Source organism: Aquarana catesbeiana, linkage group LG03 (assembly GCF_042186555.1).
Source record: "Aquarana catesbeiana isolate 2022-GZ linkage group LG03, ASM4218655v1, whole genome shotgun sequence".
Taxonomy (NCBI): Eukaryota; Metazoa; Chordata; class Amphibia; order Anura; family Ranidae; genus Aquarana; species Aquarana catesbeiana.
Genome location: NC_133326.1, coordinates 712,751,528 through 712,778,148, shown reverse-complemented (window position 1 = coordinate 712,778,148; position 26,621 = coordinate 712,751,528). Strand labels below are relative to the sequence as shown.

Below are 26,621 nucleotides of genomic sequence, written 5' to 3'. Positions count from 1 at the left end.
AGGCCGGCTGGCCAGTTGGCCACTGTGCAGTTGGGGACAGGAACCCTAAGCTTACTAGAGTTAGCAGGCCGATAAAAGCACAAGATATATGCCCCTATAAAGGGAATAACCCTTTTTATGTTGTAGCTATGTCTACCCTATTTCTATTTGTTGTCCTTACCCTTTGTTACCAATGAAACGATAAAATGTATGTCACTATTCAGCGTATGCCACAAATGTATGTTATGCTGTGACTGAACTAATAAACAAAGTTTTTACAATAAAAAAAAATGCTGTGCGCCGCTAAAGTGTTCAGGTTTGACTTGAAGAAAAGGTGGCAACCCTATGTATTGTGTAAGTGTAATGGGAAAAGTGCAGCGCTAGAGATACAAATGTACCCGAGGTATGAACCTAGGGGAAAAAGGGGGACCTGCACAATAAGAATTGTCTTGAAATGTGCAGAAGGTTAGTGGAAGTGTTAGGAGTGTTTGTGAAAACACAAGTGTGATGTGCGCTGATAATGAATCAAGTGCAAAAGTGCAATCAATGCTATCAAAGGTCAGGTAGCACCATGTGATCAGGTGACACCTTAAAATACATACTGTATATATATATACTTTTGTAGTTATTGTTGATTCACTTGATTCATTATCAGCGCACATCGCACTCCTAACACTTCCACTAACCTTCTGCACATTTTAAGACAATTCTTATTGTGCAGGTCCCCCTTTTTCCCCTAGGTTCATACCTGGGGTACATTTGTATCTCTAGCGCTGCACTTTTCCCATTACACATTTACACACAATTATGCACCGTACACACGGTCGGACTTTGTTGTCGTAATTTCCGATCGACAACCACGCGGTCACGTACACCACGTACAACGAGACTAGAAAAGGCCGGTTCAGAACCAAGCGCGGCACCCTTTGGGCTCCTTTTGCTAATCTCGTGTTAGTAAAAGTTTGGTGAGAGACGATTCGCGCTTTTTCAGACTCGTGGCTTTCAGACCGTTTTCTGCCGTTCAGTTTGTGCTTGTGGGTTTGTATCTGCTCTTCAGTGCGTGCAGTCAGTTCGTATCAGAGTTTTCTGTGTGATCTTGCCTGCTCGTTGCTGTTTTTCAGGTCGCTCTTCACAGGCCTTGCTGTTCTTCAGTGCGTTCTGTTACTTCATTCTGAGCAGGCGACCGTTTTCTAGCCATGTTTCGCATGCATACTCCTCGTAGAGTTCGTGCTGTGCGGGGGCTTGTTGTTGGAGTCCTGTCCTTGACACAAGTCCAGTCCATGAACAGGGTGGGGAGGAGTTCATGGACCAAGAATTGGTTGCTTCAGCGTGACCAGTTCTGTCATATGCCTTTGCTCCGTGAGATCCATGAGAATAATCCTGATGATTTCAGGAACTTTCTCCGGATGACGGACCCCGTGTTTCACCGTTTGTTGGCTTCGCTGACCCCCTATATCAGCAGGCAGGATACCTGCATGAGGCAAGCCATCACTCCGGAGCAGAGGTTGGTTGCTACCTTGCGGTATTTGGCCACAGGGAGAAGTCTGCAGGACTTAAAGTTCTCGACAGGCATCTCCCCCCAGGCTCTGGGTATCATCATCCCAGAGACCTGTTCTGCCATCATCCAGGTCCTGCAGAAGGAGTATATGAAGGTAAGATTTTTATCCTTTAATATCACATTTTATTGTATTGAATGTTTGCTAATATCTTGTATTTCTTTCCTCATTCTCTAATTCCCATGATTGTAATATGCTGTTAATGTCCCCTTTGTTCTCATGCATGCTGGATTTTTATGTAATTATTATTTTATGTCCTTCATACATATTTGCCCTTCAATAACCTCTCCAGCATGGTGTCTCCTGCCCTATATTCACCTCATGTAGTCACTTAACAAAGTATTTTATCTGCTCTATAGTAGTGCTTTACCCCAAACACCCCCTAAAATGTTTGGAAATGTTATTTTTGATTTAAATTCAGGCAGAGTGCCAGAGGCTTTTTTTTTGTTGTGTCCCCAAATTTTTTGTAACCCTCCCTCCCCCAACTGCTAAGTCAGCTGATCACAATTCTCTATCCTCAATCATCTATCTGCTGACTTTGCCAATCCCATACACACTATACCCATCTCTTTACTGGTCAGATTTATGGATGAATTCCCCAAAGCATGTAGTGCAAGGGCCTGCCTGTATAATTTCCAATGGTACTGTTTAAAGTTTTTGTATCCTATTATTATCTTGATAGGTAATATCAGAATGTCCAAATGTGCTCAAATGTGTACAGTGTGTATTTATATCTTTGTATTCAGACACTTCTTACCTGTCCAGTGGTCTGCCAATAGTGTAACTAAGGAGGGGCTGTTCCAAGTAATACCCATTATTTAGGCATTCATCTCTCAATGAAGTGAAGAGGGTTACCTGTCCAAGAGTTCCCCCCCCCTATAATGTTAGAAATGGCCCATGAGAGGGGGGGGAGGGGGAATATGATAGGTGTACCTTATACTTTGGTGTTGTTAAATTCCCCTTAATAAATGCTATCTGGAGGTTGCCCCATAATGTTTGTGTCTAATCTGCTTGCCATGTTTCTGTGAAAAAATAGTAATGTTTATTGTTTTTTTCCTCAACAGTTTCCTTCAACGCCACAGGAATGGCAGACTGTGGCCTCCCACTTTGCCCAGCGGTGGGACTTTCCTAACTGCGGAGGGGCAATTGATGGGAAACACGTCCACATTGTCCCACCACCCAACTCGGGGTCGTACTATTATAATTGCAAGGGGTTTAATAGTATAGTGATGTTGGCGGTGGTGTCGGCTAATTACGAGTTCCTGTATGTGGACGTGGGGAAGAATGGCCGGATGTCCGATGGTGGAGTCATCGCCCAGACGGAGTTCTACAGGCGTCTCCAGAATGGCAGCTTGGACTTGCCACCTCCAGAGGACAATGTTGAAGGTCTCCCATTTGTGTTCGTTGCTGATGAAGCGTTTGCGCTGGGGGACCACCTGATGCGGCCATTCCCGATGAGGACCCTCACCCCGGAACAGAGGGTTTTTAATTACCGGCTGGCCAGAGCCCGAAGAGTGGTGGAGAACACATTTGGAATCCTGGCCAGCCGGTTCAGATTATTTCTGACACCCATCCATATGGCGGAGTATATACTGAACCATATAATACTTGCCTGCTGTGTTTTCCATAATTTTTTAAGAAAACATTCAGCCAACTATGCTGGCTCAGTTGGGCCTGAGGCCAGAATCCAAAATCCATCAACACTGACGGCGCTTGAAAGCGGCCGTCCTGGCTTGCCCTCCCTGAATGCCCGTGATGTCCGGTTATGATACCTGGAGTTCTTTGCGGGTAGGGGGGCTATCAATATGCTAGACAATCTGTGAAACCTTTTTCAAATAAAAAACAACCAAAAGAAATTCTTTGTGGACATTTACTGCTTGTGTTTGTTTTAGCTGACCCTGACAGAAATGTGTTGAGTGCAGAAAATGTTGTGATTGAGTAACCTTATAAAAAACACTGTTGGCTGGTATTTCCTAAATGCAAAAACACATTTCAATACAAGTGCACTTGCAACTGCACTGAAACTGCACTTGTAGTGCAAAGTGTATTTGCCCTTAGAAAATAACCCCCATGTTTGCATAAAACAGCAATTACATCACCCCAAAAGTGTTGTAGTGTTGAGACAATAATCCACACATTCTTGAGTAACCAACTTTTTTATAGCTGCACAATCACATGTGCATTTACCAAAGGTTTTTAAAACAAACCAACATGTTTGTTGTATAACAATTTTTGCTGTAGCATTATCAAAAATCGAAATGTCCTTTTCTGATAAAACAGACCTGTGTAAAACCAACAAGAAAGCCAAAAAACTTGAACTTACAAAGTTCACATTAGGTAAAACCTGAAGGCTATATCAGACAAGAGTATTTAGGAACTGTGTTTGATATAGCGTTCAGATGGGGGGAAATCACCCCTGGAAAAGCCAAATTTGGAAGATGCACACCAAGTTCAGAATGTCAACATGTGCTATCTGCCATCAGGGGGGATCAAGGGACGTGTTTTGGGGGAGCAAGCCCTTCCTCACCGCTACTTTATAATTGAGGAAGGTGTTGCACCCCCAAAACGCGTCCATTGATCTCCCGTGTTGTCAGATAGCACATGTTGGCACACTGAGTGCATCCTCCAAATTTGGCTTTTCAAAACATTGCAAAAATATTTTAAAGATTGGACCACAATCCAAAAAGGTGATTTTGTGGCCTTTTAAATTCACCCCAAAACATCAATGATGTTATTATTTTTTTTAATAACATCACTGATTTGTTGCTGTATGTTGTGCAATTCGAGATTACACCCCATGATCTCCCCGATCAGGATCTGGGCACTTTCAGAAGTAAAGCGTTCTCTCTCCCTCACATCATGATCACCTAAAAAGAGATAAAGAAAACAAAAACACGTATCAAAAATCTGTCACCATCCATCTCTTTTACCTGAGCCTGTGGTCGCAGACACTCACCTGTTGTGGTGCCAATCTCCACCACATCTTCTTCTTCCTCCTGCTCTTCTTCTTGGGTTTGCGGTATTTCACCTTCTTCCAGAGGTGGGGGGTCTCTGGTCTCCTGGGATGAGGGGTGTCCTCCGAGTCTTTTCTCCCCTATGTAAAACAAAAATGGTATACTTAGCACACAGATATTTGATGGCAGAACTAGAAATAGGAAACATTGCTTGGAAGTGGGGTACAATTGTCTATTTTAGCCGAGTTCCAAGATGTAATTTTCTTATTGACCTTTGTCAAGCTGCAATACTTTACCGGTTTAGTACAAAGTTCACAGATTTAGCCCCCCCTATAGTTTACACTGGCGCACCTGTGTGGCCCCCCTAATAAAAATGGTGTTCTGGGGTCCCACACTAGTACTCCAGTATCCAGATGTGAAAACAGCTGCTCAGTGTCCTCTCCTTACACAGAATCTAGTTGGCATTTCATTCTAGTAACAAACCCATCTACACAAACAAATATTTGGCATCCAAGTAGGCCCAAAAAAAATGTGGGAAAATGCATATGGCCTAAACAATGGTGTTTTAGAGGCCCAAAGAAAAATGTTTGATACAAACGAATAATGGGCCCATGAACATTAAAGTTGCCCTTTTAAATGTTACAATTACTAAAAGCATATGGAGCAGAACGAACGGAATAAAGACAGAAAGAATAGGAACACAGCACAACTACTTACTTTTTTGCAGCACTCTCCGGATCTTTCGGTACTGCTCTGGCTCTCTCAACTTCAGGTCCGACCACCGCTTCCGGAGCTGATCTTTTGATCTTCGGACCCCGAAATTCCTCTCCAGACTCCTGACCACTTTCGCCATGATCTTGGCCTTTCTGATGTTGGGGTTGGGGTAAGGCCCATACTTCCCGTCATAGTCGGACTTCTTCATGATGTCGACCATCTCCAACATCTCCCCAAAGGACATATTTGTGGCCTTAAAACGTCTCCTTCTGGATCGGGACGTGTCCGGATCCGGGCTTTCCTCCTCCTCGTTCCTGCAATTAGCACGCACCTGCTCTAACTCTGCCATCATGCTCTTCACCCACTGCGCTGAACGAAAAGGGGCGGGGAATAGACTAGAAAGAACGTCAGGGGCGGGCGGAGTTACACGCATGCGCAGTGTATATAAAGCGTAACACGCGTGCGTATTACGTACGATCTGTGAGCGGAGGAAGGAGCATTGGTGGTGCCGATTGTAAGAACGAAGGTAAGAGACAAACTTGTGCCTATACTGCTTCTACATTGAAGCTTATATTGTAACAAGATTAGGAGAGTTTTGTGTGACATTAGGCTTTGTCTTGTGTTGTGTCTTGCAGTGAACATGGATATGGTACTCAAAGATAATGACTTCATGTCAGTATTCATAGATATGCTAAGGGAGCTGCCCTGTCTGTGGGAGATTAACCACCCCCATTTCAAGAACCAAGCAAAGAGGAAGGCAGCACTGGTGCAATTGTTGGTAATTGTGAAGCAGGTGATTCCCACGGCAGACATCACTTATTTAAAGAAATTAATTGGTGGCCTGAGGAGCACATATCTAAGGGAGCGCAAGAAAGTCCTGGATTCACAGAGATCCGGAGCAGCAGATGACATCTATGTCCCCAGGATGTTGTCCTATGACAGGCTGCATTTTCTGGCAGGCCAGACTGAACCCAGGTCATCCCTCTCAAGTCTTCCTTCCCCCCCGGCTGAGGCTTCTGACGCCCAACCTGGGCCTTCCAGGCCACATGTGGAGGAGCCCAGATTGAGCCAGGTATAGCATTCCTCTAAATATTTCTGCTTGTCCAATCAATGGTGTTAACTAGATGTTAGTTGGGAGTACTAATTTAGGATTGTGATTGATGATGCAAAACATAAAACCATGTCCCTTTTTCATACACAGGGAAGTCTCAGCCAGGAGGTGGCCGGGCCGAGCCGGCTGGCTGATCTACAGGTCCTTCCACCCCTCCTGGAAACAGAAAGTGGAAGGAGGAGGAGTGCCCTAGAGGAGGCTACCGAAGGAGTCTTTTGGAGGGCTACAGAGGTCCTGGGAGCAGGACAGACCGTGGAGGAGGACATTGCTGCCGTCATATAAAATGCAGAGGATGGAGGAGGGCCAACAAGTAATGTGTGAGGCCCTCATATCGGAGGCTCTGGAGAAAGGTATGAGGGGCCAAATTACACCTGAGACACACCTTTGTGATGGTCCTCCTCCTCCTCCTGCAGGTCCTCCTCCTCGTCCTCCCTCTCCTCCAGGTCCTCCCAGTCCTCCTCAAGGTCCTACTCCTCCTCCTGCCACATCTCCAACTGCACAGCCACAGCCCGGAAGGAAGCGTGAAAGGAAGACCAGAAAGTGAGGACCCTGGATCCAGTCTGGTCGGCCAAAAGATGCAGCCTCTTGTGGTACCACAGCCTGGGGACATACATGTCATCTGCTGCTATCCGAGTCTCTGCGAATCCCGGACCAGACTGCACTCCCTTATATATGGACTCCTCAGGCCACCAATTTTGATGTTGAAGAATTGTTGTCTGCCGTGGGGGGTCCCAGGCTTCACTAATTTCTCCTGTTGATCCAGTGTTGCCTTCCTCTTTGTTTGGTTCTGATCCCTTAATAAAGGATTTTTGTTTTGAATTATACTCTCCTATGTGTTTTACTTAAAAAATTACAGTTGGTTTGTGAGGATTCAGGTACATTTCAAATATACAATGTGAAATGAACAAGGGACACCAACAACAAACAATCTCCTTGAGATTAAATAATAAAAGATATCAATGGTGTTGGGGTAACTTGACACACAAAACACACACAAAAATATTCAGGAGTAAAAATAAAAATAACATTGAACAAAGATCAGCCTTGGAAAAAATCCAAACATTACAGAAAAAAAAAGGCGTCAGATAAAAAACAAAAAAATATATAAAAAAAAAACCTGTCAGATGTGACAACTAATAACAATATATTGAGGGAATCCCAATAAAAAAAACACAAAGAAAACTTTGTGAGAAGTGTGTGTGAATATGAGCAGCAAAACTACTTAATTCTTGTCACATTATAAAGAAGAAGAGAGTGCGCTGTATTAAACCATTTTTAACATTGCAGCGTGACGAAAGTGCTGTATCCATTGCGAACGCTAAGTTTACCAGAACGAGCTGTTCCGTGTCGGAATTTCTTCTGAGCATGCGTGGCACTTTGTGCGTCGGAACAGGCCACACACGGTCGGAATTGAGGCGATCGGATTTTGTTGTCGGAAAATTTTATCTCCTGCTGTCCAACTTTGTGTGTCAGAAAATGCGATGGAAAATATCCGATGGAGCCCACACACGGTCGGAATTTCCGACAACATGCTCCGATCGGACATTTTCCATCGTCTACTCTGGCCTTCCTATTAGGCATTTGATTTACTCGGAAATGCGGCGCATGTGACTTTTTTTTTAGTTTAAATGTAGCGACATCTGATTTGTAACTGGGGGAGGCGAATATTCCTGAAAACTAGGAGCAAGTCCATAATTAGTTATCAACAGTGATCCCCCCCCCGGCTCTCGATCAATCACAGAATTAGCAATCTTATCCAGTAAGGAACCCTTCCTTGTCCTTCACAAAGAAATGGCGGTCTTTAGTCCCTGGGCCTCCTTTCCCCCCAAAGCTGCGTACACACGCTCAGATTGTTGGCCAACAAAACCGCAGAATTTTGTCTGAAGGGCGTTGGCCCAAACTTGTCTTGCATACACACGGCCACACAATGGTTGGCCAAAAAATACGAACATAGTGACGTACTTTATTGTTTTTCAGCACTTTAGCGCCACCCTTTGGGCTCCTTCTGTTAATTTTGTGTTAGTAGAAGTTTGGTGAGTGTTGATTCGCACTTTTCAGTTTGCGTTTTTCATTTCGTGCTTTTCAGTTAGTTTCTGGACAGCCAATCGTCAACCAGACATGTTGCGGAATCGGAGGAGATAACATGTTATTTATTATTGGCTTTGGAGTTATTGCTTTGACATTATTTTTTGGTTGAATCATGATTTGATTTTGTATATTTTCTATCTTTTCGGATGCATAGAATGCACTTTTTGGTTAAGTTCTATTGGCAGACAGCATGTCTAATTTTATTTGTTTTCTTTTTTTAATGCACAATAAAAAAATTGTGTAGAATAATACTTGGCTGTGTGTTTTACTTCAAATGACACTTTGGGAGTAGGCTGTTATATTTTAAAAAATACAATATAAAATTAACAAGGGACACCAACATAGTTGTATCTTTGATCTTAAAAACTACAGGATAATGGTGTTGTGGTAACTTGCAAAAAATAAAAAAGTATAATAATATTATTCTTGATATCACTAGAAAAAAAAGCCTTTGAAAATTTGTTTGCAATAACTCCATCAGTATCACCAGCTTCATTATTATCCCATTAAAGAAGAAGAGAATTGTGCGCTGCATTTCCAGATTTCATAATTTGTCGCGTCATGAATGTTAATTCTCCATTGCGAACGCTAGTTTACAAGACCAACCGCTTCTGGCTCATCCTTGCTTCCGAGCATGCGTGTTTGTACTTTGGACTTTTGTCCGACGGACTTGTGTACACACGCTCGGAAAATCCGACAACACACATTTGTCCGCGGAAAATCCGACAACAATTGTCCGATGGAGCGTACAAACGGTTGGATTTTCCACCAACAGCCTGTCATTGAACATTTCCCATCGGAAAATCCGATCGTGTGTACGAGGCTTAAGGCAGTAGAGTGTTCAGCCCCATCCAGCTGCAGTGTATGTCAGCCTTTCAAAGACTGACAGGCTGCAGGAAGCAGGCCTAGATGCTGCACCTGTGGCTCCTGGGAATACTAATATCCCAGAATTGGACACACTTGGACTAAACGTCTAGTGTACAAGGGGCCTTAGGCTTCATGTACACGGGACGCTTTTACAACCTCTCCTGAATGATTTAACTTGACAGATAGTAACCCACATTTAAAATGCCGGTTTTGCCACATTTACATGCCGTGCATAGCGGCGTTTTGCTGCGTTTGCATTTAGAAACGCTAAAAAAAAATAGCCAAAAAATGAAAAACGCCTGTAAACTAAATGTGGCTAAATGCGAGTTACCACGTTTAGAAGCGTTTGGCGCTTGAAATGCCTGTAAACTCAGCTTCTGAACGCATTTTTTTGCGTTCCAAAAAATGCCTCTAAGCTCAACTTCCTAGAAAGGACTATAAATGACCCTGTGTACATGAACAGATAAGATAACATAGAGGAGAGTTCAGGGGCAGTTGAAAAAAAACAGCCAACTGCTCCTAATGCCATGTACACACGGTCTGACTTTTCGACCAGACTGGTCCAACGGACTTTCCAGTGGACTTTCGACTGACTTTTTAATGAACGGACTTGCCTACACACGATCACACCAAAGTCCAACAGATTCGTACGTGATGACGTACACCGGACTAAAATAAGGAAGTTGATAGCCAGTAGCCAATAGCTGCCCTAGCGTCGGTTTTTGTCCGTCGGACTAGCACACAGACAAGCAGATTTCTGGGTCTGGCGTAGTTAAGACGTAAAGATTTGAAGCATGTTCCAAATCTAAAGTCCGTCAGATTTGCGACTGGAAATGTCCGCTGATGGTCCGGTGAAACCCACACACGATCGGATTGTCCCCCGGATTTGGTCCGTCAGCATCTGTCGGACAAGTCCGGTCGAAAAGTCCGACCGTGTGTATGCGGCATAAGTGTCCGTCTACCAGCAGCAATGTACATAAGGCCTAACGCCGCGTGCACACGGTCGGACTTTTCGTCTACAAAAGTCTGACGGACGCCGACGGACTAAAGCTGGCTGACAATCCGATCGTGTGTGGGCTTCCCCGGACTTTCAGCGGACTTTTCCAGCCACAAATCTGACGGACTTTAGATTTGAAACATGCTTCAAATCTTTACGTCGTAACTACGCCGGACCCAGAAATCCGCTCGTCTGTATGCTAGTCCGACGGACAAAAACCCACGCTAGGGCAGCTATTGGCTACTGGCTATCAACTTCCTTATTTTAGTCCGGTGTACATCATCACGTACGAATCCGTCGGACTTTTGTGTGATCGTATGTGGGCAAATCCGTTCGTAAGAAAGTCTGCCACAAGTCTGCCAAAAGCATGCCAAAAGTCTGACAAAAGTCAGTCGAAAGTCTGTTGGACTTTTGTAGCCGAAAAGTCCAACCGTGTGTACGCGGCATTAGTGTGTTCTTCTTTACACCCATCTTTCCCTCTTTCTCTCAAAGTTGGGAGGTTTGATTATCTTTACTACTGTGGCAAAAAAACTTCCTTTTCAGTACTTTAATAATACTGATCTGAATCAGCCTCACCCTGTGTAGGAGGAAGTGACCCTCCCAACTGCATTCTTCTCCGGTGTCAGAGATTTTCAGTTTCATTTCGCTCTTCTACTGTCAGCGATGGCGTCTGCTAACCTGAGAGCTGAACTGGAATGTTCTGTCTGTCTGAACATTTATACAGATCCTGTAATGCTGAGATGTGGACACAACTTCTGCCGGGTCTGTATTGATCGTGTGCTGGATACACAGGGGAGGTCTGGCGGATATTCCTGTCCTGAATGCAGAGAGAAGTTTCAGGATCGGCGTGCACTGCAGAGGAACATAACACTACGTAACATAGTGGAGAATTTCCTGTCTGCTCAGCCAGATAAGGAAGAGTCCGGGGTCTTCTGTACTTACTGTGTGGACTCTCCTATACCTGCTGTTAGATCCTGTCTGCTCTGTGAGGTTTCTCTGTGTGATAAACACCTTAAAGTCCACAAAAAGTCCCCAGAACACGTCTTATGTGACCCCACCTTGTCCATGGAGAGCAGGAAATGCTCCGTACATAAGGAAATTTTGAAGTATTACTGCACTGAGGATGATACCTGTATCTGTGTGTCCTGTAGTTTGGCTGGAGAACATCGAGGACACCAGGTGGAGATGCTGGATGAGGCTTCTGAGAAGAAGAAGGAGAAACTGAGGAATGTTCTGCAGAAACTTCTGACAAAGAGAGAGGAGACGGAGGAAAGAGTCCAGAGTATGCAGGAACACAGGAGGAAAGTAGAAGAAAAAGCATCTGGTGACACCGAGAGAGTCACTGTCCTGTTTAGAGATCTCAGGAGACGTCTGGAAGACCTGGAGAAGAGAGTCCTGAGGGAAATCTCCGAGAGGGCAGAGCGGATCTCCATCTTCATCCGGGATCTGGAAATAAAGGAGGAGGAGCTGTCCAGGAAGTTGCGTCACATTGAGGAGCTGTGTAACATGACGGATCCACTGACTGTCTTACAGGAATCAGACACAGGTGACTTGTGTGATACTGAGGATGGAGATAATGAGGACAGAGAGAGACATGAGAAGCTCCTCCATGATGGAGGGGGTCTGGATGTGGCGGGGGTCTTACACACAGGTTTATCTGATATAATAACAGAGGTAAATGTATACTCCTATATACAGGGAGGTGCAGACATATTACTGGATGTAAACACAGCTCATAATAAGCTCCATATATCAGATGACAGGAAAACTGTATCCAGGTCAGATATAAATCAGAATCATCCAGAAACACCAGAGAGATTTCAGTATTATCCTCAGGTGTTGAGCAGTCGGAGTTTCTCCTCAGGGAGACATTACTGGGAAGTGGATGTCGGGGGATCAGATTGGTGGAGGGTCGGGATGTGTTACCCCAGTATAGACAGGAGAGGATTGGAGTCAGCGATTGGATTTAATAACAAGTCCTGGGGGTTGTGGAGGAAAGAAAATCAGTATGAGGTGATATATGACAGTAAATGGATCCGCTTACCCATCAATATCCCCAGTAACAGAGTCAGGATATATCTGAATTATGAGGTCGGACGGATCTCCTTTTATGATCTGTGTGACCCGATCCGACATCTCCACACCTTCACCACCACCTTCACTAAGCCCCTCCATGCTGGGATATGTGTATATAAAGGTTGTATAAAGATCTGTGGGGGGGATAGGGAATAATAGTAATAGTGAGAACTCCGCCCAGAGACTGGTGATGTCACAGGGATGGGTAGTGGGATTAGTAGAATATTCAGCCAATAGGATAAAGCAGTGGGTGGGACTTCAGTCAGTGCCCTGCAGGTTTTTCTTATATTTGTGATTTCTCCCTCTGTCACTCCCTGTGATTGGGTAGGAGATCTCTCCAGTTACTGGAGTAACAGTGAATGACATGTTCCTATTTGTCAGTAAAAAGGGGTGTGGTCTATCTGCATTACTTACAGAAGGGGGCGGGGTATTGTTTCCTATGGCTCCTCCCAGTACATGATCATTATGTATAGTGAGATGGGACATTGTATAGAGTGCTGGACCTGAGACAGAGCGCAGAGTGTAACATGATTTATGGGAGGCACAGATGGAGGTGTACTGGCCCTTTAAGACCAAATCTATCTATCTATCTATCTATCTATCTATCTATCTATCTATCTATCTATCTATCTATCTCATGATAATTACTTTCATTGTAAACATTAAACAGAAAGTTATCACAGTTTGTGACATCACCAATCTCCTCCTCTGGCCCCTCCCCCACATGCAGTCACTCTGTGCGGGGTGCAGTGTGGTCGCTGTGATTGGATAGGATGGGGTCACCTCTCCTCTCTTTCCTCCTCCTATTCCATACAATCTATACTAAATAGAGATGAAAAGAAATGTAACAATCTCAGAGGAAATATATGAAGAAGGGATCTAGAGATTTACTGCTAAGACAATAAAATGTGATGTATCATTAAAGTGTATGTCCACCCATAATGTTTTCTTTTCTTAGTTTTGGATGGAGTGGGGGGAGAATTAGAACCCCTGTCAGGTTTTTACTACTATCCAGATCTCCATTAAAGAGATTTCTCCTCACTTCCTGTCCCGGTGACAAGATTTTACCAAGCAGGAAGTGAGGAGAGCTCTCCACAATTATAATAAAATCTGACTGGGGCTCTAGCCTTCCCCTAATCTACTAAAAATATATGTCTGGGTCCCCTTTGCTGATTTCCTCTCACTTCCTGCCCGGTACAATGTTGTCAGCAGAACAGGAAGTGAGGGGAATCCCCAGATAGCAGTAAAAACCCAACAGGGGTTCTAATCCTTCCTCACTCCATCCAAAACTATAAAGAAAGGTTCTTAGCTTGGCATAGACTTTAATAGAATGTATCAGTAATATAATTGTGTTGGTGTCACTGTTATCAGCACTGAGATGTATATTGCTGTGCAGCATGTTCTCCGGTCTCACCCTCATCTTCCCCACCAGAGAGGACAATACCTTACAGAGACACGGCATACATTAGGCTGGTAATATGTAGAATATACGGGAAGCCAAAGAGGGTGAGACCGGAGAACACAATCAGGGCTGCTGTTAGAAATCATGGGGCCCCGTACATTACCTGACAGGGACCCCCCAACCTGGATGGGTGTGTGGGGTCAGGTGTATGGCCCTGAACACGGCTTCAGCCGCATGAACAAATTCATACAGCCAGATTTCCTATGGTAAGGAACCCTTGTGTTTTTTTTTTTTACAATTTATTTTTGTTTTATTATTTACATTTTTTTAACAGCCATGTGGGTGGGGGGCTTTTGTGAAATATCAGGGGTCCATACAGACCCCTAATGATACACTCTTGAGACAGAAGAAGAGATTGAGGACAGAAATCCCCACTCCTTTCTCTGCATCTGGAGCTGCAGGGAATGAATGAACAGGAGGTGCTCTGTACAGAGGCTTACTGTTCATTCACAAACTGAAGCATAGTATGCACAGTTTATCATGCTTCAGTTATGAATGAACACACGAGTGATCATTATCAATCACTCACTGTGTTCACTGAGAAAAAGAAGGGGCTGATAAATATGACATATTTACTGGTCCTCCTGTGTGCTCACAGCAGCTGACAGCCAGTGCCAGGTAGAGGAGGAGAAGCTGGTAGAGCTGTGGGGGGAGGGGGGACACAGGGGGATCAGAGCTGTGGGGAATGGGGATTGGGGACAGGAGAGGGGTGATCAGAGCTGTGGGGGGCCAGTCTCTGAAACTGATCCCCCTGTGGCCCCCCCTGCAGCAGCTGGTGGGAAGGAGAGAAGGAGAAGTCATCTGTACTGTGGGGGAGATGGTGGGGGCTCTGAGCTGTGATCAGCAGCTTTTTGAACTGCCTGCACCATAAAGCTGCCCAGACCCCATACAGGAGGGCCGGTTCTACCCCCTCTGTGGCCCTGAACACGCTGAACAGCAATATACATCACAGTGCTGCTAACAGTCACACCATCTGATTGGTTGCTCCGGGCCTCACACTCTGCACTACTGTGCTGAATAAGAAGAGATGTATTATGGGAAAAGGAGAACACGGGGTTAATCTGTTACTTTATCTTTCTGAAAGCCTACGAGGGAAGCCAGGGGCCCAAATACTATATATGACATTGGTGGCCACAAAAATATCACATTGCCTAGGGGCCCCAAATATATCATGGATTGGGAACACAAGTAGGTGACATTCTGTAGGGTTTCCCAAATATGCCCCAGTCCCTGGGGGCCCAAATATGTCACATTCTGTGGAAGCCTGAAAAATCTAACATGTCTGGGGCCCCAAACATTTCCAAGGGTCTGGTGGCAGGGCCGAGCCAAAGAGTTATAGAAGAGGCGGCCAACTTGGGTACTTCAGTGGGATGGAGGCACAAAAATGTCAGAACCTGCAACCTATACTGCTATAGTTCACAACTCATGGGGGGAGGACACTTTGACTTTTTGCCTTGGGTGCGATAGGAGTCTGTCTGGTGCCCCAAGTGTGTCTCAATACCTAGGAATCTTATATGAGGCTTTATTTATTTTTTGAGACCCAAGTATGTCACATTGTTTTGGGACCCCAAATGGTCTTAAAGAGGCTCCGTCACTTGTCCACTCAGGGCCCATCCCTACCCCTTTATATATACCATAATTGCTCTCCTCTGATGCTCCATCCCCCCGTGTAGATTCCACGTTGGATTATATCAGAGCTTACACAGGATTGATGATGTCACCCTTCACCCTCCCTCATGTGACAGTATTCAAGCCTGGTGATTGGCTGCTTAGGCCTGAGCATTGTATGCTGGGAGAACATGATCCCTCATACCCGGGAAATTGGGAACCTAGCAAGGGCTTTGATTGAGTAACAACATATTGGGGAACAGCAAAGGAGAATATATAGGGGGGTTTGTAGGGCTTTCAAGAGAACCTCCCACTTTACCCTGAAAGGACAAAGTGGGTGGAGTCTCTTTATCCCGCCTCTGGGCTGGCCAAAGGTTGATCAGTCAGTATAACTATGTTCAGTGGTAGGAAGTGATGGGGTGCACTGATCTGGGGGTGCAGTGTTTACCTGGAGAGATGTACTTACTGTTATTTATAGACTGCAATATAACAGTGTACACTTCTCCGGCTCTGAGTGTGGATGTACATGGAGACTCTATAGGGGGTGTACGGCCGCTGCATTACTTACAGAAGGGGTTGGGGCATTGTTTCCTATGGCTCCTCCCAGTACATGATCATTATGTATAGTGAGATGGGACATTGTATAGAGTGCTGGACCTGAGACAGAGCGCAGAGTGTAACATGACTTATGGGAGGCACAGATGGAGGTGTACTGGCCCTTTAAGACCAAATCTATCTATCTATCTATCTATCTATCTATCTATCTATCTATCTATCTATCTATCTATCTATCTATCTATCTATCTATCTATCTATCTATCTATCTATCTATATATCTAATCTATCTAATCTATCTATCTATCTAATCTATCTAATTTAAGATTACAATATGTAGTAGAAATAAGAATATAATAAGTTTAAAGATTGTGTCATTCTTTTTCATCATATATCGCTGTCATCATGTATGATTGATAAGTGTATCTACATTATTATATCATATATTATATCACTTTTATAATGGATCCTAATATAATGTGTCCCCATAGAATGGATCACCAATAGAATTCTATGGGATCACTTTTATAACTACTGATTTAATATTGTATCACTTATACTGATTTTTAGGTTTTTGATTTATTCGATTTTTAGATTAAATTCACATGATAATTGCGCAAATGTTTTTCAAAATAATATTTTTGCTGAAAATACAGGAAAATCATTATTAGCGGATACAAATGCAACACATTCAAAATATTTGTAAATTTTAAATTGTGTTTTTTTTGTAAACCAGTGAGAATTGAAGGAACACAGAACTGTAAATAGGCGACTTACACTGACCAATGGCGGCAACCAGTTGGGATTGAGAAAAATTTTACAACACGCCCCTTTTATAGAAATCGTTCTAATGATTGACTTCTGCTGAGCAGGGACGGCCGCACACTGATTGACATTGAGCCGATCCCCGCTGAACCAGCTGAATTTCCATCCATGTATGGCCAGCTTTAGGGCTCATTCCCACTAGGGGCAGGGACTGACACTCCTTTGAAAAGTGGTGCATACTCAGATCACTTTTCAGAGGTGTTTGACAATATCTCACCTCCTCACCACCCGTTTTAACCCCTTAAAGCAACGCCACCACCCTGCAACTGTGTGCATTACACATGGATATGGGGTGGTTGTAGAGTGGTCCTATCTACTATAGAGTCCAGAGGGAAGGGTTCCTCTGGGCATGACCGACCTGGAAGCTGCAATCAGAATCATGTGATGGAAACCAGATCCTATGAATTCTATGAATGGGTCATGTTTGGTGGGTGGTGGTATCTGCCGAATGCAATAAAGGGGTACCTGCTTTGCTTCATGACCACAACATGTGTACACCCCTGACTGATGACTCTGCAGCTAAAGGGAGAGAAGTATTGGGCTCAACCAGGGGGTTATACCACCCCCCAACTGCTAGTGTGAAGGATTCTCATGTGTGTTGGTGCACCACAGACAGCCAATCATAAGCTGAGGAGACATTCCTCGCCCTGCAGCTGCACATATACATGTCCCTTGAAGCACATGGGGGGAGGGGGATGAGTGGACATGGGGGGGGGGGATCAGAGGAAACGGGGTGATGAAAGCCCATGGAGGATCAGAAGAGATGTCAGAGATCTGCAGAGGGGGGAAGACACTAACTGCAGCCAATAGAAAATAGGAATGGTGCTAGCTGCGGGGGTTGGGGGATGGGGGGTTCACTTTTTGAATGAATAGCTGTAATCGGCCATTTTTCTACTCACCAGAGTCTGGGGGTCACTTCTGGTATAAAGTTGAAGGTTAGAAATAGAAATGTTTTGAGGCACTAAGGACTTTGATGGTACCATTGAACTCACTACACTAAATACAGTGTAAAATCATTATGTTTATTACAAACGTTATACAAAATCATTAATAAATACATCACACACTAGCGACAAAATGTAATAATATATAAAAAAAGTAAGGGAACTAATCCCCTTCAAAGACTGGATGTCTTCATATAGTCCCCCACAAATGTAAGGAACCTATAATAGATATTAGTCCAGCCTTCCTGCCGACATGTTTCGTGGGGTAACCGCTTCCTCAGGAGATTTAGAAGGAGTAATAATCTGCAGAGCACAAGACATAAATCATAGCACACCAACAAAACATGTATAAACATACAGTATGTGCCCATGTATACATGTATGATAAAACACGCATACACATGCCCACACAAGATACACACACATAATAAATTCACTATATGCAATGCATCACCCCATGCACTGTGCAAGAAACTCATATGGCCAATGAAAACAGGAGAAGGGGCAACACTCACCCGAAAATTCACACAGACCCATCCAGGAAGGGAACGCCACATATGGTGTTCTCCCCGGTCAGTGTGGAAGCCAGGTAAGGTGAGGGCTGATAAGCTCTGTTTGACATATGTAATTCTTAATATTATAGCATTGTAAGGGTAGCCAACCAGTTGTTGTACATAGTGTACAAAGTACTCTATATACACACCAAGGAGATGTAAGGATCCTAAAATATTGTACACTGGCGGTGCATGATCAAAGAAATAGGAATTCTTCAAAAGTATTAGCTGGTCAAAACCAAACCTGTAGAGATAAGTAGAGAGAAATCATTAGAGATGGGCCAAACACTCCTGGGTTCAGTTCCCAGCAGAACTCCTGAACAGGGGAAAAGTTCTAACCCAAAAGGTGAAAACCCATTTAAGTCTATGAGAGCCGAACAGGAAAAAATCAGGTCCCCATTTTAAAGGCTTATATGCCAGTATTTGGCCATAAAAGGGATATGGGGGCCGGGTACTGCCCTGGAGGATATGTATCAATACAAAAACATTTTTTAAAGTGCAACAATAAAAATGAAAAATTCCTTTAAATATATATTCCTGGGAAGGGTCCCCTTAGTCTGCCTCTGATGTGGCACATCTGTAGCATGTATAGAACCTGCTGCAGCAAAAATGACATTTCTGAAAAAAAAAAGTCAAATCCCATTTAAATTGACTCACAGTTGCAATTGCCGGGACCCAGCTTTTGGGAAAAAAAAGAAATAAAATGGCGTGGGTCCCCTCACTCCAAACCAGGCCCTTTGGGGGGGTTACGATATTTTTACCGGCAATTGTTTTTTTTATTTTTATATTCAGCTGTCAGCGGGGAAGCTCATTGACAGCTGATGACTCATCAGTTGTTAAGGACACCGCAGCCGGCTACCCAGCCCTCCTTAACAACCAGCTTTTACTGCACCCTGATTGGGCAAAGCTTTGCCCAATCAGGGCTTAGAATGCACTGTGCAAACATCCACCTAACACCCTGCAAATTCAGGTGTTCCCTGAATGGGGCGAAACGCCAATGTTTGGCCCGAACTCATGTTCAGCCTGAAAGGTTCACCCAACACTAGTAATCATTAACCCTTATCGAAAATTGTGGGCATCTCTTGCTCTATAGATGGACTTCATAGCCCACCTCAAAAATCAGCCTGAATCAGCACATCATGACAGCAGCCCAGAGGTTAGATGTATATACCATTTGTAATGATGTCATAATCCTAAGCATATAATGTTCCAGCCATCCATGGAGCGAATAAGTGTAATTCCATTAAAACATGTAAGGGTATAATGTATGTGCTGATAGTTTCACAGACTGAGAGATAAGGGTAAGTTGAGGGAAACCTATAATTGAAAAACAGGACAACCATGGTAAGATACATATAAGTGAATTCAGCTGATCGACCGATTCAGGAAAGTCCCCTAAAACAAAATTACAAAGTTTCTATCTTACCAACAGATCCAAAAGATCACATACCACTGCCAGAGGGTCTGTGACAATTTTAGGGGAGCCCATCCCCCTATATATAGCTCTAGCTCTTGCCCGGCTGCCGTGACATCACCGTGCCCGATCCCGTACTGCACATGCGCCGAAAACAACACATGCGTAGTGTCCCACGAGGGTTGCCATGGAGAGCGGACAGCGTCCAATCCATTGACCACCCTGGGCAATACAGGATATTGTCGTCACATTATGTCAACCCAGTGACACCTAGTGGACAGCAGATAGACTGCAAGGTGTCCACAGTTTCCTGCATAAGGGACCACACACTCGCTGGAGTAAAAACCAGTCCAGACACCACTCCCACATTGTCAGGAAAGGAGAACCAGTTGGACCAGTCAGCACCTCATTGGCCAAGAGTTAAAACAACAACACAGTGCACGGTGCCCACATATCTCTGGTTACAATACAACAGATAACAATCTCAGCCATTCGAAGACAACAAAAATATAATAACTACAAAAACAACAACCATGGGGGCGTGGCCAAGATGGCACACTGAGTGGATGTCTGTGCTGGAGCTCTGCTGTTAAACAGGGCCAATCTCCTGCCATTCGGCTCCAATATCGCCTGCTGATAGCTTGCTGACACCCTCATGTGACGCTGATCCTCTGGGGCAACTAAAGGACGGGGTAAGAGGCTCCATTTCCCCCCTATACTGGAGGAATCGTTTCCGGCCTGCGGGGACCGTGTGGAGGCATCTGCACGCTCCTTTGCCAACATGGCGTCCCAGACTGAGTAGGGGGGACAAACCTCTTCTACACAGCCGGGCCTGGCTGAAGTCCTGGCGGCCATAGCCACCTGTCAGGCTTCTACCACTACTAATCCAAAGTGGATGCTGTGCAGCTGGATGTGGGACCAGGGCCGGTACAAGGGGTGGGCAGAAGGGACGGGTGCCCTGGGCAGAGTATTACATGAAGGGGAAGGGGTGCACTGGAGCCGCACTGTTGTGAAGTTGCCTCACTTACAGAAGTGACGGTAGTGTCATTACGATCAGGCAGAGCAGGAATCTCCATAGCTGCTAAAGGGAGGAGACTGCTCTCTCTTCCCTCCAATAGCAACCTGTGGGCAGAAGAGAGGAGGACAGCTATAGAGAAAACCTCCTTCTGTGTATAGAGAGCTGGGGAGTGAGGGTAAAGTGCCCTTCAGTTTGTTTCCACAGAGCAGAGAAATGCAGCTTTTTGCTAATGACAAGAGGAAAAAACAAAATGTATGTGTGTGCAATCACTGCCCCCCCGCATGTCAGCCTCCTGCTATCCTCTGCAAAATATCAACAAAAAAGACTTACTCCTGCCCTCGTGAGGGCGTTATTGGTGTGGATACGTAGTACTGTTGAAATGGCCAAACTGGAGAAGGTGGTCATGTGTGTCCGCTGCCTAGACTGACCAGGGGTGGTCTGAAGAAAATAGTGTGGGAAGGACGGATGGAAGGTGCGTAATTAAACACTTGCATCAAATCATACAGTTTATTCATGAGCAATGGAATACATACATGTAGGAAATAAAAACATACTACGTTTCGTAAAATGGGGTTACAAAATATGCACTTGTAGAATTACAAGTGGGACATGCCCAAACAGGGGCAAGTGCTAAAGAATAGGCTGACGCGTTTCGAGGATAACCTCTTCATCAGAGCTTTGAGAGAAGGAACACAGTCTGTATAAACAAATGGACCAACACGTATGCACATGGGAAAGGAGTGACTAGTGAGGAGACATATCATGTGAAGGATACTTAGTTCTCCTTAGCTCCATGTAAGTCCACATCAGAGCGCTCTATCTCCCACCCTCTAGGGTGGGAGATAGGTGATGTCTCCAATTGTACCCTGTCAAGTCCCTGCAAGGCACTGTGTCTGTCACCGTCCATGCAAGGCATAGATACTGGACTGAAGGGGAGCCTACCCCTCCTTAAAGGTACAGGAGCACACCAAACACCCAGCAATAGCACAATGGCTGCAAAGGTGTTGGTGCACTGCTGGACCAATACAAACACACACGTGATAACAAAAGCTTGCCTCCACCCTCATCTATAGCTGGCTTTTGCAGTAAGCGGCATTGGAAGGCTAAAACAGGTAACAACAAAGCCTGTTTTTAACACACACTGTAAGACAGGTCAATTTGGTTGCCTGCGAGCTGGTGGTAAGTAGGCTTTGTTTTTTTCCTGGGCATTCCCCAGACTTTGTTGTAACCTCTACAGTCAGCCTATGTGTGTCCTATGGAGGGACAAAGCTGCAGAGAACCGAATGGCAACATTCCTAAAAGTTGATAGCAGCACGGAGGACCTGAGCTGAGCCACTTCCCTCTATAGAAAGCCCGGAGCAACAGCAATGAAGTGAATAGGCGCAGGGCGGGCATGACGGGGTTAACAGGGAAATTAACTATACTGAGGGGTGGTGATTATGGAGCCGAGGGGGAGGGGCCGGAGGAATACTTAAAAGGTGACTCCGCCTGGGATGAGTCACCAAAGCGTTGGGGAAAGTTCAGAGAGAAGCATGGCAGAGGTGGAGAGAATTTTGGCCCAGCTCAGAGAGGAGGCAGCAGTGCGGGGCCCCGAGTGGCTTCAAGAGACATTACGTACGGCATTGCTGAGGCCAGTTGCTGCGACCGGGCCAGCAGGCAGGAGCGGTAATAGAGCACGCAGGGCCAGGCCGACGGAGCGGTATTCACCGGAGCAACGTTTGAAACACCCACCATTTTAATCTGTAGGGCATTTGCTTTAAAAAAATATATAATGTTTGGGGGTTCAAAGTAATTTTCTTGCAAAAAAAAAACTTTTTCATGTAAACAAAAAGTGTCAGAAAGGGCTTTGTCTTCAAATGGTTAGAAAAGTGGGTGATGTGTGACATAAGCTTCTAAATGTTGTGCATAAAATGCCAGGACAGTTCAAACCCCCCCCAAATGACCCCATTTTGGAAAGTAGACACCCCAAGCTATTTGCTGAGAGGCATGTCGAGTCCATGGAATATTTTATATTGTGACACAAGTTGCGGGAAAGAGACAAATTTTTTTTTTTTTTGCACAAAGTTGTCACTAAATGATATATTGCTCAAACATGCCATGGGAATATGTGAAATTACACCCCAAAATACATTCTGCTGCTTCTCCTGAGTATGGGGATACCACATGTGTGAGACTTTTTGGGAGCCTAGCCGCGTACGGGACCCCGAAAACCAAGCACCGCCTTCAGGCTTTCTAAGGGCGTAAATTTTTGATTTCACTCTTCACTGCCTATCACAGTTTCGGAGGCCATGGAATGCCCAGATGGCACAACCCCCCCAAATGACCCCATTTTGGAAAGTAGACACCCCAAGCTATTTGCTGAGAGGTATAGCGAGTATTTTGCAGACCTCACTTTTTGTCACAAAGTTTTGAAAATTGAAAAAAGAAAAAAAAAATTTTTTTCTTGTCTTTCTTCATTTTCAAAAACAAATGAGAGCTGCAAAATACTCACCATGCCTCTTAGCAAATAGATTGGGGTGTCTACTTTCCAAAATTGGGTCATTTGGGGGGGTTTGTGCCACCTGGGCATTCCATGGCCTCCGAAACTGTGATAGGCAGTGAGGAGTGAAATCAAACATTTACACCCTTAGAAATCCTGAAGGCGGTGATTGGATTTCGGGGCCCCGTACGCGGCTAGGCTCCCAAAAAGTAACACACATGTGGTATCCCCATACTCAGGAGAAGCAGCTGAATGTATTTTGGGGTGCAATTCCACATATGCCCATGGCGTGTGTGAGCAATATATCATTTAGTGACAACTTTTTGTAAATATTTTTTTTTTTTGTCATTATTCAATCACTTGGGACAAAAAAAATAAATATTCAATGGGTTCAACATGCCTCTCAGCAATTTCCTTGGGGTGTCTACTTTCCAAAATGGGGTCATTTGGGGGGATTTTGTACTGCCCTGCCATTTTAGCACCTCAAGAAATGACATAGGCAGTCATAAACTAAAAGCTGTGTAAATTCCAGAAAATGTACCCTAGTTTGTAGATGCTATAACTTTTGCGCAAACCAATAAATATACGCTTATTAACATTTTTTTTACCAAAGACATGTGGCCGAATACATTTTGGCCTAAATGTATGACTAAAATTGAGTTTATTGGATTTTTTTTATAACAAAAAGTAGAAAATATCATTTTTTTTCAAATTTTACAGTCTTTTTCCGTTTATAGCGCAAAAAATAAAAACCGCAGAGGTGATCAAATACCATCAAAAGAAAGCTCTATTTGTGGGAAGAAAAGGACGCAAATTTTGTTTGGGTACAGTATTGCATGACCGCGCAATTAGCAGTTAAAGCGACGCAGTGCCAAATTAGAAAAAGGCCTCTGGTCCTTAGGCAGCATAATGGTCCGGGGCTCAAGTGGTTAACACAGCGGTTTACGAATTTCCTGCTCAGACCAACGTTAGATTTCATAGGGTTTATAACAGATGATGTTTTTTCTACTTGTACGTTTTTATGTTTGATACTTGAGTCTTTAGATTTGTTAAATAAAGTAGGCTGCTACGGCTTTTGTTACCCCAAGAGCATGGTGTGGTCTCGGTTAATATGAATAAGGTATATAAGTGGGGTAATAAGTTTTGGGAGTTAAACACATCTGTTATACAACAGTCATGTTGTTACTGCAAGGAGGAAGGAAACAGCTTCAACATCCTACAGCTGAATATTATGTGGGTTTTGGTATTGCAGCAGAGGAGAGCTTGCTTCAAAAAAACTGATAACATGTATTGTGGAAAGGGGGGGGGGTTGGAATGTATGGAGGGGGGTCTGACAGCTATATATTACTCAGAGATAAGGAAATATACTATTCCCGAAGAGCTTCTTCATCTCAACAAATATTGCTCTTTTATTACTAATTAAAGTAACAATAGCCAGGTTAAAGGAAACCTAACATGAAACAGGGAGGTTGGCATTGGTGTTTTTTATCTGAAAATGCTAGTTGCTTGGTTGGCATGCTGACTGCATTGTTCTGATTCAGTGGAGGTATACAGATTGGGGCATGTGAATTTTGGCAGACTTTCCTGACATACATGTTTTAGGTCAGAATGTATTATAGATAGAGGGTCAGCATAACACCAACTAACTAGCATTCTCAGGAAGAGGTTGTCAGGAAAAGGGCTTATAGTTCACTAATCAGACCTCGTCCCCCTTTTCCCAAACACACAAATTCACAGGACTCTGCTAAGGGGTTGGGGTGCTATAAGTAAAGTGTAATATGCCTTATTGCAGGTGCTTAGGAGATATTATGTTGCCTCTTCTCTACCTGTTTTAGGCTGGGTTCACATTATTGCCATGATAAACATCACATGTGATTTGCACCGCATTGCTGTGCAGATCACATGCGATGTCTTTGCGATGCAAATTCAGCCGTACAGTTTGTATGGCTGAATTTGCATCACATTTTTTTGGTCCGCACTGGAATCGGATGGCATGGGTGTTCACACCCATGCCATCCAATTACTGTACCATTTCACAGTACACATTGCCATATAAAAGAAACCAAGGTAGATATGGAGCTGTTCTAATATCAGATGTTTTTGTTTGGAAGATTGATTAAGTATACTGCCGCTACCAATTAGTGAAATAAGTTAATAATAGGGAAAAAATTAGAATACAAATGATGCTACACTACTGAGTACTAGGGATGAGCCGAACACCCTCCGGTTCGGTTCGCACCAGAACCTTCGCACGAACATTAGAACCCCATTGACGTCTACAGTCCCTGCACAAAATGTCATTTTTAAAGGAATAATGCCCTGTACACACGGTCGGATTTTCCGTTGGAAAATGTGTGATAGGACCTTGTTGTCAGAAATTCCGACCGTGTGTAGACTCCATCACACATTTTTCATAGGAATTTCTGACACACAAAGTTTGAGAGCTTGTTATAAAATTTTCCGACAACAAAATCCGTTGTCGGAAATTCCGATCGTGTGTAAACAAATGCGACGCACAAAGTGCCACGCATGCTCAGAATAAATTAAGAGACGAAAGCTACTGCCCCGTTTATAGTCCCGGCGTACGTGTTTTACGTCACCGCTAGGGATGAGCCGAACACCCCCCCCGGTTCGGTTCACACCAGAACCTGGGAATGGACCGAAAGTTCGCACGAACGTTAGAACCCCATTGACGTCTATGGGACTCGAACGTTCGAAATCAAAAGTGCTCATTTTAAAGGCTAATTTGCATGGTATTGTCCTAAAAAGGGTTTGGGGACCCGGGTCCTGCCCCGGGGGACATGTATCAATGCAAAAAAAACTTTTAAAAACGGCCGTTTTTTCGGGAGCAGTGATTTTAATGATGCTTAAAGTAAAAAAAAAAGTGAAATATTCCTTTAAATATCGTACCTGAGGGGTGTCTATAGTATGCCTATAAAGTGGCGTGTGTTTCCCGTGCTTAGAACAGTCCCTGCACCAAATGTCATTTTTAAAGGAAAAAATCTGATTTAAAACTGCTTGCGGGTTTAATGTAATGTTGGGTCCTGGCAATAAAAATGAAAATCAGTGAGACAAACAGCATGGGTACCCCCCAGTCCATTACCAGGCCCTTTGGGTCTTGTATGGATATTAAGGGGAACCCCGCACCCAAATTAAAATAAGGAAAGGTGTGGGGCCACCAGGCCCTATATACTCTGAACAGCAGTATACAGGGGGTGCAAACAAGACAGGGACTGTAGGTTTGTTGTTAAGTAGAATCTGTTTGTAATTTTGAACAGGTACATTTTTATTGTGTTTAGCTCCAGCCAAAAAATCTTTTTTAAGCTTTTTGGAAAACATAGGGAAGGGTTATCACCCCTGTGACATTTGTTTTGCTGTCTGTCCTCTCTTCAGAAGATTTCACCTCACTTTTTGTCCCAA

At 44.2% G+C, this 26,621-nt stretch overlaps 1 protein-coding gene across 1 annotated transcript in view; it reads left to right on the top strand.

Moving 5' to 3' along the window:
• The window catches only part of LOC141134355 (uncharacterized), a 145,568-nt gene that overhangs the window by 41,280 nt on the left and 77,667 nt on the right, over positions 1–26,621 (top strand). Inside the window, 3 exon segments of the mRNA XM_073623923.1 lie at positions 10,837–10,863; positions 10,866–10,915; positions 10,918–12,485. Coding sequence (XP_073480024.1) covers positions 10,837–10,863; positions 10,866–10,915; positions 10,918–12,485 — 1,645 coding nt within the window.